Genomic DNA, 13,221 nt, shown 5'->3' with positions numbered 1-13,221 from the left:
GAATGTGGGAGAAGAGAAAAAACAGTTCAGCAGGGCCGTGGGGGAGATAGGAAAGGATTCTAGAGGCCCCTCCCCCAGTCCCGCCTCTCCCCCCAGAAAGCTGGGGAGCAGGAGGAGGAGGAGGAGGAAGTGGAGGAGAAGAAGCCAGACCCCCTGCACCAGCTGGTCCTGCACTTCAGCCGCACGGCCCTGACTGAAAAGAGGTGAGGCCCCTTCCCTGCCTCGGATGAGCCCAGGACCTGAGAGGGGCCCCCACGTTGGCTGCAGGGAGACCCTCTGTCTCAGACGGGCAAGGCCACCATGTCCCATGGCATGTGGGGCTCCCATCACAGACAACGTAGACTGACTGGGCTTTTCCACAAGAAGGTGTCTTCCTCAAACAAGATCAGTGAATTGGGGTGGGGGGCGGGAACCAACATATATGATGATTTCCAACAGATGGACGTGGGGGAAGCTTTTCTAGTTCACTCCAAGGCTTCCTGTGGGCTGATGTCAGTCTTCGGCGTAAATCATAGCCATGGGGAGCTGCTGCCGACGGGCACTGCTTGTCAGGCACATGCTAAGCCCTCATTCGTCTGCATGCCCCCAGGTAGATGCTGCCATCAGCTCCTTTGCGAGGGCGGGGGAACGGGAACACAGCTGCCTTCCTCCCCAAGGTGACCTCAAGGGCTGCACAGTCCACTGCTGGCTCAGTGACACCAGCGGGGACCCCAGCTCTTCCCAGCTTTCTGTGCTGACAATCCTAGCTCTTGTCTTGTGGTCCCCAGATGGATGCCACACTTCCAGGCTTCCTGCCACAGGCCAGGCAGAAAAAAAAAAGGGGGGGGGGAAGGCTTTTTTCCTTTAGAAGCAAGAACTCTGGTCTTTTTACCTACTCTCGTAGGCTTCTGCACGTGTCTCATTGGCCACCATGATATCAGGCCACCGCAGCCGCTAGGGCCACTGGGAAGTCAAGTGTGCTGGTGCCCATCCTGTGTGCAAATAGTGGTTCTGGGGCTTGGCTATTCAACTAAATCTCAGAGCAAGCTCAAGACACGAGTGCTCACTGTGCCTCAGTTTCCTTGTCTGTAATATGGGGCTACTCACATAGCTACCTAATAGGATGACTGTGAGGACCGATGTGTGCATTTACGTGAAGCACTGAGAAGATGGCCAGAGGGTAAACACGCAGTAGGTGTTGGCTGTTACAGGCCAGGCCCGAGGAGAAGGTGGCCTGGCTGTTAAGTGAGCCAACGAGTGGCAAGATGGCCCAGAAGCACCAGCCTCCCTCCCTGCACCTTAGCCTGTGGGCAGGGGGTGCCTCTCCCAACAGCTCCAAAATGCCCAGGTGAGTTCCACTGGACTGGTGTGGCCCACAGGACCCTCCCTCACCTACTGTGGCCAGGGAGATAAACAGAGAGACAGAGAGGGAGAACTCCTTGGCTCTGCCTGCATCACGTGACTCCCACCTGTACCACACCTGCTGTGGGGAGGGCAGGCTCTCCAAATGGAAACTAGAAGCTGTTATAGGATAGGGGCCTTCTCCCCAGGGTCCTGACTGCCCCCTGCTTCCTCCCTCAGCAAACTGGACGAGGACTACCTGTACATGGCATATGCCGACATCATGGCCAAGGTGAGGCCCCGCCCCCAGGTGCATTGCCCGTCTGCTGAAGGTGGGGCATCGCCTTTGTTCCCCATCACCCTTAACTAATGCCTCCTCCCCAGAGCTGCCACCTGGAGGAGGGAGGGGAGAACGGTGAAGCTGAGGAAGAGGAGGTTGAGGTCTCCTTTGAGGTAGGTGGGACCAGGAGGTCCTGGAGGAAAGGGCTGGGGACCCTGACTCCTGGCAGCTCCTGATCATTAGCATATCATTAGCATAAGTTCAAAGAGCAGAACCAGACCGTAGGCAGAGAGGCCAAGGCCCCGGAGGTGGGAAGCTCACGGGGAGTGGCAGCCCATGCTGGGTGCCTGGGCCAGCCTTGGGGAGGCATATCAGGAGGGGTCTCTCTGTGGAGGTGATGTCTGAGCAGAGGTAAAAGGAGTGTGCTAGTTGAAGAAAAGGAGAAAGATACTCCAAAGGTAGGAGAATAGCGTGTGCAGGGAGAAGGAGGGGGCAAACAGCTTGTTCGCCCTTAAGGCGGGCAGCTGAATTCCCAGCAGAGGAAAACAAGTGTGGAATGGTTACTTAACGATGGGAAAAGTGCATTTATGATGCAGTAATACATGTAGCTCTTTAGGAATCTATGCAGTAACAAGACTTAGCAGTGTGTCCAATAGCTATGACAGTGGAGGAGTGGTGATGCACTTGAGCGCTATCTCAAGGCGTCTGTAGCCGCAGCAACATGACACAGAGACCTCTGTGAGCTCCTCGGTGACCAAACCACAGGTCCTGCCAGTATCGCTGTGACTTACGGCCTCAGTGCCCCCGAAAGGGGAGGCTGCCTTTCCACTTCAGGGTGGTGGACACGGAAGGGTAACTGTGTCCTCACCCAACTGCACAGACGGCCCGGACTCTGTCTGCTGACCCCCCGGAGGTCTGTGGCTCCAGGTTAAGTCTGCTCTGTCCCCGACCCTGATCCGTGTAGATTCTGCCGCATGCCCAGCTTTGGGCTAGGTGTAGACGCAAATCCAGGACGTAAGCCCCGTGGGTGGAGGGGGCTCCCACTTGAAGGAATGAGGCGTGGATGTGGGTGGAGCCAGAGGAAAAGGCCGGCTGGTGAGCCGGGGCGCGCGTGCCCACGGGTCTGCTCTGCCCCAGGAGAAAGAGATGGAGAAGCAGAGGCTCCTCTACCAGCAGTCACGGCTGCACACGCGCGGGGCCGCCGAGATGGTGCTGCAGATGATCAGCGCCTGCAAAGGTGCTCCTTGCCCGTGCACCCTGCCCCTCTGCATGCAGCCCACCCACTCCCCGTGGACCCAGCCGGCACACTTTTCCATTGCTTATGTCGCCCCTGCGTGCCCACCTCTCCTCCTCTCAATCCCTGGGCTGGCCGTTTTCTGGTGGGTGGGACACACTGGACAGACATCTTTCACCCCGGCCCCACCCCGGCAGGAGAGACAGGTGCCATGGTGTCCTCCACCCTGAAGCTGGGCATCTCCATCCTCAATGGAGGCAATGCCGAGGTGCAGCAGGTAACAGAGGCACAGGGGCTTGGGGAGGGGAGCCGCAGAGGGCGGAGGTTCCTCCTGGTGCCCCTCAGCTCCCCTTTCCCTGGTGTTCCCCCTGCAGAAAATGCTGGATTATCTGAAGGACAAGAAGGAAGTCGGCTTCTTCCAGAGCATCCAGGCGCTGATGCAGACATGCAGGTGGGTTGAGTGGTGCATCGCTGGCGAAGCTCTGGTGCGGCTGCACCCACTCCTGGTACTGCTCCCTCCACTCTCTTGGTCCAGGAAGAGACTACCTGGAGTAGCTCAGATAACAGGGGTTTCTTAGGAGTGCTAAAGTGCACTAATAAGGGAGGCGGAATGTCTTGGCTTAGGAATGACTTGTAGTCTGGGTTCTAGGTGGTGGAACCAGGAGGGTGTTAAGAATCCCAGCGGGGCCAGCACCGCGGCTCACTAGGCTAATCCTCCGCCTTGCGGCGCTGGCACACTGGGTTCTAGTCCCGGTCGGGGCACCGGATTCTGTCCCGGTTGCCCCTCTTCCAGGCCAGCTCTCTGCTGTGGCCAGGGAGTGCAGTGGAGGATGGCCCAAGTGCTTGGGCCCTGCACCCCATGGGAGACCAGGAGAAGTACCTGGCTCCTGCCATCGGATCAGCGCAGTGCACCAGCCGCAGCGGCCATTGGAGGGTGAACCAATGGCAAAAGGAAGACCTGTCTCTCTGTCTCTCTCTCACTGTCCACTCTGCCTGTCAAAAAAAAAAAAAGAATCCGAGCGGGACTCAGCCCTGTCTGATGACCTGATGCTGCCTTGTTCACCTCTTGCTGTCAACTGATTTTTTCTACCCCCATCCCCCCATAGCTTTGGCTAATCCGTAGCTCCTGTTTCCTTGATATTTCACCTTGTACATAATTCATCTTGGCCCTGCATTATTTCATAGGGCTGGGATGGCGGGGGAGGCATAGGCAGGGGGTGGGGGCCCCGATAGCTTCTTCCAGCCCCAGATTTCTGCATGCCCTTGCCTTCTGCGAGTACCTCGTTTCCCACGGCTCTGCAGCAGCCACTGTAGGGCTTGCCAGTCCCTGGATGTGGGGCAGGCAGAGGCCGGATCCCCGCTTCCCTGTCTTCTTTTCCCTCAGCGTCCTGGATCTCAATGCCTTCGAGAGACAGAACAAGGCAGAAGGCCTGGGCATGGTGAACGAGGATGGAACCGGTGAGGCCCTGTCCTGGGCTCCCCGCTCCCTGGGACAGCCTCTTCCTTCAGGATCCACCTCCCCGCCCCTACCACTGCCCGGAGCTCCCTGTGCCCAAGACAGCCCCTCCTCAAAAGCCCCCTGGGATCCCTGTCCCTGCTCCTGCAATGGCCCCCGGTCCCGCCCTCCCCCATCCCTCCAGGGTCTCACTCCCCATGGCCCCCAGCCTCGGGCGTCACTCTGTCCTGTGTTCTCTGACCCATCACCCCGTGACCCCCGCCCCCCACGTGCCCCAAGTCTCCTGACACCCTGGTTGCTGTTCTCTCATTAATGTCCCTAATCTGGGTTAATCGAGTCTCCTCTTTGCTGTGTTTTGATGCGTCTAACCGTCTACCACCTGGTCCCCACCTGCCTCTCCACCTCTACCTGTCCATCTCTCTCCTCCCTTTCCTTCCTCTTCCTCTGCTTCTGCTGTCACTTCCTCCTCTCTCCCTGGCTAATCCTTCTCACCATCTTGCTCTCTGTGGGTCGTTTCTCCTTCTGTGTCCACGTCCCTGACGTGTGCCACTGTGTGTGTTCCCCTGTCTGTCTCCCCATCTCTTTCTCCCTCTTTCTCCTGCTTCCTCCTCCCATCCTGTTGGCTGCCCCAGTCATCAATCGCCAGAACGGTAATTGTCCCAGCCCATCGCCCTTGCCGTGCTGCCGCCACCCCTCCCCTTCTAACCCCCACTCCCCTCCGCCTGGGGGCTGAGGATCTGGGACGTCACGGAGGGACCGCCCCTCCAGTGGGTGCGAGTGCGAATCTTGAGATCCAGAGTCCAAAAACCTGATTCCAGGCTCAGTGAGCCACTGACAGCTAACACATGGGGCCACGCGCAAGTGTCTAACCTTCCCCAAGCCCCCATATGTAAAACAGAAGCTGCAGACGGAGGCCCAGACCTTTGTCCAGCTGAGAGTTCGTGGACTTCCACGCCCAGATTCGAAGCCCCCGGGTGGGGTGATCCCCGATCCCACCTTCTTGGCTCTTTGCGCTCCAGCCTGATTGGTTGGTCAGCAGTTCCCATCCACCAATCCGGATTGGTTGCTTCTAGCATCCACTCTGATTGGTGTGCGCCTGCTCTGGTTGGCCCATTCACAGCCTGGTCTCCTCCCCTATGGTCGCCATGACGGCCATTTCCATGCCCCTTCTGATTGGCCCACGTTTACTGCCCCTGCCCCTTGCTTCTCCTGCATTGGCTGCTTGTGAGGCTTCTGAGCCAGTTGGCTGGCTTTCAATCCCCATCTCTTATCCCAGCCCACGCCCCATCCTTGCTCAGAGCCTTTGTGTGAAAGTGACCCTGACCCCCGTAATCCATTAACCCCATGGCCTGGTGGGGGGTACTGAGTGCGGTATCAGCTGCCTGAACATCTGTGGGGTCAGTGGACCCTCCCGAATGTCACACGAGTGGCGACATCAGAGGGACACAGATGCTGTAGAAAGACACTTGAGGCCCTAGCTCCATGACTCAGGGCTCCGTGTGCTGATGTCCTGGACTTTGAGGTCAAGAGCCTTGGTGTCATGGATGCCCATGACCTCACAGTGTCTTTGAAGCGGTGGCTGCTCCTCCCAGCACCCTGTGCTTTGTGCATGCATGTGCGGTGTGCATAGGCAGTGTGCATGCGTGTGCTGTGCTCTGCACTTCTGAGCCCTCACGGGCCTGCCCCTCCGTCCTGCCCAGGAGAGAAGGTCATGGCCGATGACGAATTCACACAAGATCTGTTCCGATTTCTGCAGCTGCTCTGTGAGGGGCACAACAACGGTGAGGAAGGGGGCATGGGGGGAGGGGGGAGGGGGAGGGTTGTGGTCAGCCTGGGGGGTCGCCTCCAGCTGCCTCCATCAGTGATGGCAGTGAGGGCTCCCAGCCAGCCAGTGTCGTCCTCCTGCATGTCCATGTTTCAAAGCTGCCACAGGCCACTCCCCCGCTGGATTTCTGGACCCCATACTCTCTGCTTCACTTTCCCCTCCTCTGACCCAGTCCAATTCCTCACAAGCAATTTACCAAGAAAACAATTTGGCCAAAAAGCAACTTGCCCAAATGGGCAGTTGGTCACGCACCATTTTCCCACAGGTGTTTTGAAGCAGATGCTAAAGTTCAGTACATGTGGTGGATTTCTGTACTGTCCCAAAAAACGTGCCTGGCATTTTAAACAGAATCTATCAGAATCACTGGTTTGCTTACGGATACCTTGCCAGGAGGAAACCCTACATATCCTTTCCTACCTTCAGAGAGAGTTCTCAGAACTTTCGCTCTGGTTCAGGCCATTTAACACACTCAGTAATGACATAGCGAGTTCATCAAAGGCAGCACCGATGAGAACATGTAACCTCACAGGCTCACATAGTTACAGTATTAAAGGGATATCAAAGTTCCGTCCCACAAAAATTCCGCCCCGTGCCATTTCCTATCACCAGGGTGTACAGACCCAAGGCTGTGGTTCTGACACTTAGCAGGCGATTATGAAACCACAGACTACCTGGAAATTAACTCTCATGACAAGAAGTGAAGTAATTAGAACTCTAACCTCCAGCCTTCCCCGCACTTAGCTAGTGCTCATTAAGGTCACTGATTTGTAATTCTCTTTCATCTTCACTCTTCAGTGAAGTAGGAAGCATAACCATTGCTTTGCATTTGCAAAAGCTCTTGGATCCACACCTACTGCTTCTTCAAGTCTTATGAAATACTTTTGTGCCACATGACTTTTTAAAATATTTATTTATTTGAAAGGCAGAGTTACGGAGTTTCGTAGAGGCAGAGGCAGAGGCATCCACTGGTTCACTCCTCAGTTAGCCGCAACAGCCAGAGTTGGGCTGATCCAAAGCCAGGAGCCAGGAGCTTCCTCCAGGTCTCCCATGTGGGTGCTGGGGCCCAAGGACTTGGACCATCTTCTGCTTTCCTGGGCCATAGCAGGGAGATGGTTTGGAAGCGGAGCAGCCGGGACTCAAACTGGTGCCCACATGGAATGCCAGCGCTACAGGCAATGACTTTACCTGCTACGCCACAGCACCAGCACCGCCACATGAATTTTTCTTCTTTTTTTAAATGATTTATTTGAAAGGCCAAGAGTTACAGAGAGGCGGAGAAAGGGAGGGAGGAGAGAGAGATCAGTCTTCCATCTGCTGGTTCTCTCCCCAAATGGCCACAATGGCTGGAACTGGGCCAATCCAAAGCTAGGAACCAGGAGCTTCTTCTGGGTCTCCCACGCAGGTTCCAGGCCCAAACACTTGGGCCATCTTCTACTGCTTTCCCAGGCACATTAGCAGAGAGCTGGATCAGAAGTGGAGCAGCCGGGACTTGAACCAGCACCTAAATGGGATGCTGACACTGCAGGCCATAGCTTTACCCACTATGCCACAGCACCCGCCCTATTCTTCCTTCCTTCCTTCCTTTTTTTTTTTTTAATTATTTATTTCAAAGGTAGAGTTACAGAGAGAGGGAGGGAGGGAGAATCAATCAGTCTTCCATCTGCTGGTTCACTCCCCAGATGGCCACAATGGCCAGGACTGGGGCTGGGCGAGACTGAAGCCAGGAGCCTGGAACTCCACTGAATCTACTACGTTGTTGGCAGGCACCCAAGCACTCTGGCGTGTTCTGCTGCCTTCCCAGATGCATTAGCAGGGAGATGGATCAGATGTGGAGCAACCAGGACTCGCACTGGCACTCATGTGGGATGCGGGCATCTCAGGTGGCAGCTTAACCTGCTGGACCACAACACCAGCCCTAGATTTTTCATTCTAACTCTGCCTGTCAAAAACAAAACAAACAAACAAACAAATTCAGGCTCCTAATTTTGTGGTTCTGGAGTGGGGCCCAGGAATTTGCATTTCTGACAGGTTCAGGGAGATGTGATACTGCCGGTCTGGGGACCACACTCTGAGAACCACCACCCTGGAGGGCAGTTCACACCCACTGAGCACTTATGTACCCAGGAGCTGTCCTCAATTCTTCACGGGTGCAAGATAATTCAGACTTCAAAACGGAGACCCACAAAGTAGGGCCTGTTGTGACTCCCATGTTACACAGGGAGAAAGCTGAGGCGCTGTCTGTGCCACACAGAGGCACTGACTTGCTTGAGATCACACAGCCAAGTCCTAACCATCTGCCAGATCTTAGCTCTGAGAGGCCCCCTCCTCTGGGGAGCCTTCCCTGACCACCCGGGTGGGGCCAGGCATCTCTGGATTCCTCCAGCCCCCGGGTGTTACAGCTATGACCATCTGCCCCAGCCGCACTCTCTGTGTTTATTGTCGTCATTATTCTAGAACTTGCTAAAGTACCCATCACTGAGTTTTAACAGTTGTCAGTTTCTGCCACAGAACAATGTTTTTCCAGCAGTGGGAACCAAGCCATCAAAGGGCTGTGACTCAGTTTACTGCAGAGGTTCTCACGCATCAGCCTGCCAGGGAAGCCCCCATTTCACTCCCAGAGATTCTCATTTTATCGATTTGTCGCAGGACCTCAGCCTTTGGGCTTTGAAGGCCTCTGGTGATCCAAAGTGCAGCCAAGGTTGAGCAGTCAGGAGCTGCAAACTGAGTGGGCTATGGTTGGAATGGCTTCACGGTTGGCGAAGACCGTGCAGGACAGAACATATTAGAACGCATGGCGCGTGTGACACTTCTGTCTCGGTATATGTGGGTGTCCCTGCACACTGAACACGTGTCCTGTGTCTCAGTGTAATGTGGTTCCCACCAGATTGCAGTTAGAAAAGCTTGAAACATTACAAGAATATATTTTCTTTTCCTACTATGTTCCTATAGCCTACAGCAATGCCTGGCACATAGTAGGCACCCAACAAATGTGTGCCGAAGAATAAGCAACAGTCTTTATCTCTTGTTAGCATATAGCGTGCTTGATAAAAGTAGAATGAATAACTGCACAAATAAATGACAAACCTTTATCTGCTTTGGCCTCTAGTGGGTGCTCAACTGTTGGATTAATGAATGCGTGACCTCTCTTCCATCTTCCCCAACACGTAGTAGGCATTGAATACAGTGTTTTGGAAATAAGTGGAGGGCTGAGTCTCTAGTCTCGCAGTTACACAGTGCTCAGTGACTGTCCACTGGGGGAATAAAAGAATGAAGTCACAGATGCTTCCCCACATGCGGCACATAGTAGGCTTTCAATAGCCATGTTTTTAGATAAACGAGTAAGTGACCCCCCTTCTTCCTCTGACACATGATGAGCGCTTGATGGTTACTAAATAAATTATTATATGCCTTTGGCATCCAATAGGCACTCAATAGATACACACACACACGGTGAGGACCCTGTGAGCGAATGACTTTTCATCTCCCTAGATTTCCAAAACTACTTACGGACACAGACGGGCAACACCACCACGATTAACATCATTATCTGCACAGTGGACTACCTCCTGCGGCTGCAGGTGAGGCTGAGAGCCCACCCAGGTGCCCGGAGGGGGTCTGCGGGGCCAGGGCCAGCGCCAGCCCCCCACACCCTGCCTGCCCCTCCCCCCAGGAGTCCATCAGCGACTTCTACTGGTACTACTCCGGCAAGGATGTCATTGAGGAGCAGGGCAAGAGGAACTTCTCCAAGGCCATGTCCGTGGCCAAACAGGTGTTCAACAGCCTCACCGAGTACATCCAGGTAAGGCTGGCCGGCTGTCTGGGGCGAGGCGGGGCGGGGCCAGCCCGCATCCCCGCCCGCCCTGGGGCTCACGCAGCCCCCTGCCCCTAGGGCCCCTGCACCGGGAACCAGCAGAGCCTGGCTCACAGCCGCCTCTGGGACGCCGTGGTGGGATTCCTGCACGTGTTTGCCCACATGATGATGAAGCTCGCTCAGGTTCGAGCCCCCCTGTTCGCCTAGCTGCCCCTGACCGTCGCCCCAGCGGCCGTCTGCCTCCAGCTCTTGCCGGGTCGCCCAGACTCTCCCCTCAGTCCCTCCTGGCGTGCTCCGTGTCGCTTCCCTGCCCTCAGCAAAGTCCATCTTCCTCCTGGGTTGGCTTTCTGCGTGGCCCCGCCCCCTCAGCTGCCCCGACCAATCAGCTGGTCTCCCACCTGCACGGCCACTGGTCGGACTGCCGGGCCACGCCCCCTGCAGCCCGAGCCCCTCTAACATTGATCATGTCATTTTGTCTCTGATGAGGTCACTTCCGCCTCAGAGCGCCCCCGGGGACGGGGAAGGGGGGCGGGCCTCTGGGCCAGGGCTGGCGGCTGAGGAAGTTTCTGGTGTTTTCTATCCTGCGTGCGGCAGATGACGCCCAGCTCGGGCATCCACGATGTAAGGTCCTTGTGGAGCCCCATGCCCCCCTTTCCCCGCCGCCGCATCCCTTGGCGGCCTTGGCGTTTGCTGAACGCGTCCCCCGTCTGCTCTGCTTCTGTCCGGCCGCCATGTTGAGCGCGACGTCCAGGGAGGCATGGGCCTCGCCTGGGCCGAGTTATTGGTGTGATTGTTACAGTGGCTTCCAGCAGATGGCAGCGAAGTATTCCGTATACTACAGCTGCCCCGCAGGCCCTGTCTTGAGGGAGCCTTTTTCTAATTCTGCCCCCACTCCCTCCCCCGGGGGGAGCTGGCGGACACCCTTTCTGACGTCATCAGTTCCTCCGGCGTTGGCGCAGTAGAACCCGTGCCCCTGGGGGATGTCCATCTGGCAACAGAGGCTTCCAGGTTCTGCAGCGCTGATTTCGGCCGTGGTCTGGGGACCCGGGTTCCCAGGGCTGGACATCTGACGCAGAAAGTGGGGTGGTGCCGATTTGCCGGTTCGCATTCACAGACGTGGGGCTGACAGCCACGTCAGCAGCAGTCCCCCACGTGCTCGGCTTCATTTGCAAGCAGGCGTCCCTCACAGGCTGGCCAGAACCGTACTTCAGGTCCCCGCTCCAGAGGGAAGACAACCCCTCTTTCCTAGGCTCAGAAAAAGACTGGAGACTCCGAATGGGCCGTTTGTGTCACATGCTCCTCCCTGAGCCAATCGCTGTAGCCAGGGGAGAACAGCTCTGATTGGCCAGGCCTGGTCAGAGCTCCACCCCCCGGGCTGGGAGGCGGGGCTTAACTGAGTAGACTGCGGAGGGAAGCAGCGGACTGGGTCCTGCGCAGGCGCAGAGCGTGCAAGCGCCCACCGGCCCACCCGTGTTGCACTTCGAGGTCCTGGAATGTGGGGTCTTAGCGTGTGGGACTCCGGAGCTGTGGCAGTGTGTGGGGCTGAGTCAGCCTCTCCTAGAACCCACCTGATGGCGTAAGGAGCTTGCGTCCCATCGAGGCGCTGCCCTGGCCCCTCCCTCTCCATTTGATTAGGTGCACCCATTTGAAATCGCCACTTAGGGAGTCAAACACGACCGCACAGGGGCAGCTGTATGGGCCTCAGCCTAATGCAACGTCGCGCGGTTCTGAGGGTCCCACACATGGCTGTGGCGGGCGAGGCCATGCCCTCCCTGGAGCCTCCCCAGAGGCTCAGCCAAGAGCACGGCTGCCCCCAGCCGCCTCCTCAGCCCATCACGTGTCAAGCCCCCACCCCAGATCCCTGTCTCTGTGTCTGTGTCTGTGTGGCTGTCCCCGCCCCAGTGTCTGCTCTCCAAGCCCCCCCCCCCAGCCACACCCCTCGCAGGGCCCTCTTCCCCGGAAGTGCCAACCCCACCCCCCAATCTTGTCTCTCTGCACCTTCCCTTGCTTCCGAGGAGCATGTCTGGACTCAGGTCCCCTCGGAGGTAAGAGGGGAGAGGAAGGGGGTCTTAGGCCATGCTGGGGGAAGTGCGGGGGGTGGCAGCAGCCGGCGGTCGGGGAGGCGTCTCTGCAGAGAGCCAGGCCTCACCGAGCGGGGGCCGGGGTCTCTAGGACTCGAGCCAGATCGAGCTGTTGAAGGAGCTGCTGGACCTGCAGAAGGACATGGTGGTGATGCTGCTGTCCCTACTGGAAGGTACCGCGGGCGGGGGCAGTGCCGAGATTCAGACAGGCCAAGAACGGCCCTGCCAGACCCGGGAGACCCAACCTCCAGCCTCATGTTGGGGTCAAAGGTTGTGATTTGTAATAAGGAGCTCAGCGGCCTACCCGTGCCCGTCTGACCCTGCATCATCAGAAATCCTAACACGCTGGGGCCTGTACCTTTGTACCTCTTTCATATTCAGTTTTTTTTTAATTCCCTAAATGTATCAGTTAGCTTTTGCTGCATAACAAATATCCCCCAACCTTAGCGACTGAAAACCACATTGTTACTAAGTAATAAAAACAGTCTAAGACTTTTCTCCATAGGGTTCATAAACAGCATCCAGTCATGCCCTGCCGTGGTGGCACAGTGCTCCATCCTGTGGTGCACAGGAACTCATTTAACTAAGCCCCGATGGGTGGACATTCAGGGTTTTGTTTTTTAACGTTGCTTTTACAAGCAATGTTGCAATGAATGATCCTACATCGTTTCATTTTTAATTTTTGGTAAGGTCATTAGCTTTTAAAAATCAGGTTACCATTAAACATCAACATTTCCAGCTTTTCTTGAAAAACTGAGAGTCAGTGGCGCTAGGCCTACCTTCTCATGGGGCAAAAGTCAGCTGGAGTGGGTTCAGTAACTCAGTTATGTCAGGGTTAAATCTGCAGAGGTCGATGCCTGCACTGGGCTTGTATCACAGAATGCCCTTGACTTGTGGGGCGTAGGCACTGAAGTGTTTCCAGGGAAGTTACCCTTCATGCACCTGACTCTCAGATGGTTTAAGGACGAACACAGACACACACACACAAACACACATACGCACACACAACACACATACACATGCATGTATACACACATGCACACACATATACATATGTACACACATACATATATACAAACATGCACATATGCACATAACATGTACACACATACACAAACACACATATACACACAAACACATATACACACACAAACACACATACACATATACACACATACATACATGCACATACACACATACATATATGCACGTAT

At 55.9% G+C, this 13,221-nt stretch overlaps 1 protein-coding gene across 4 annotated transcripts in view; it reads left to right on the top strand.

Moving 5' to 3' along the window:
* RYR1 (ryanodine receptor 1) overlaps positions 1–13,221 on the top strand; it is a 107,946-nt gene that overhangs the window by 69,516 nt on the left and 25,209 nt on the right. For 2 of the 4 annotated variants that reach the window (XM_070061820.2, NM_001101718.1), the window contains 13 exon segments: positions 97–203; positions 1,561–1,612; positions 1,705–1,773; positions 2,738–2,837; positions 3,032–3,111; positions 3,209–3,285; positions 4,219–4,292; positions 4,923–4,940; positions 5,991–6,071; positions 9,605–9,693; positions 9,786–9,914; positions 10,005–10,109; positions 12,099–12,180. In XM_070061820.2, coding sequence (XP_069917921.2) covers positions 97–203; positions 1,561–1,612; positions 1,705–1,773; positions 2,738–2,837; positions 3,032–3,111; positions 3,209–3,285; positions 4,219–4,292; positions 4,923–4,940; positions 5,991–6,071; positions 9,605–9,693; positions 9,786–9,914; positions 10,005–10,109; positions 12,099–12,180 — 1,063 coding nt within the window. 4 annotated transcript variants of the gene reach the window in all.

The sequence above is a fragment of the Oryctolagus cuniculus genome, chromosome 18, assembly GCF_051225735.1.
Source record: "Oryctolagus cuniculus isolate XC-2025 breed Fujian yellow rabbit chromosome 18, ASM5122573v1, whole genome shotgun sequence".
Taxonomy (NCBI): domain Eukaryota; kingdom Metazoa; phylum Chordata; class Mammalia; order Lagomorpha; family Leporidae; genus Oryctolagus; species Oryctolagus cuniculus.
The sequence above is the reverse complement of the archived record's forward strand: the minus strand, read 5'-3'. Positions and strand labels throughout refer to the sequence as shown.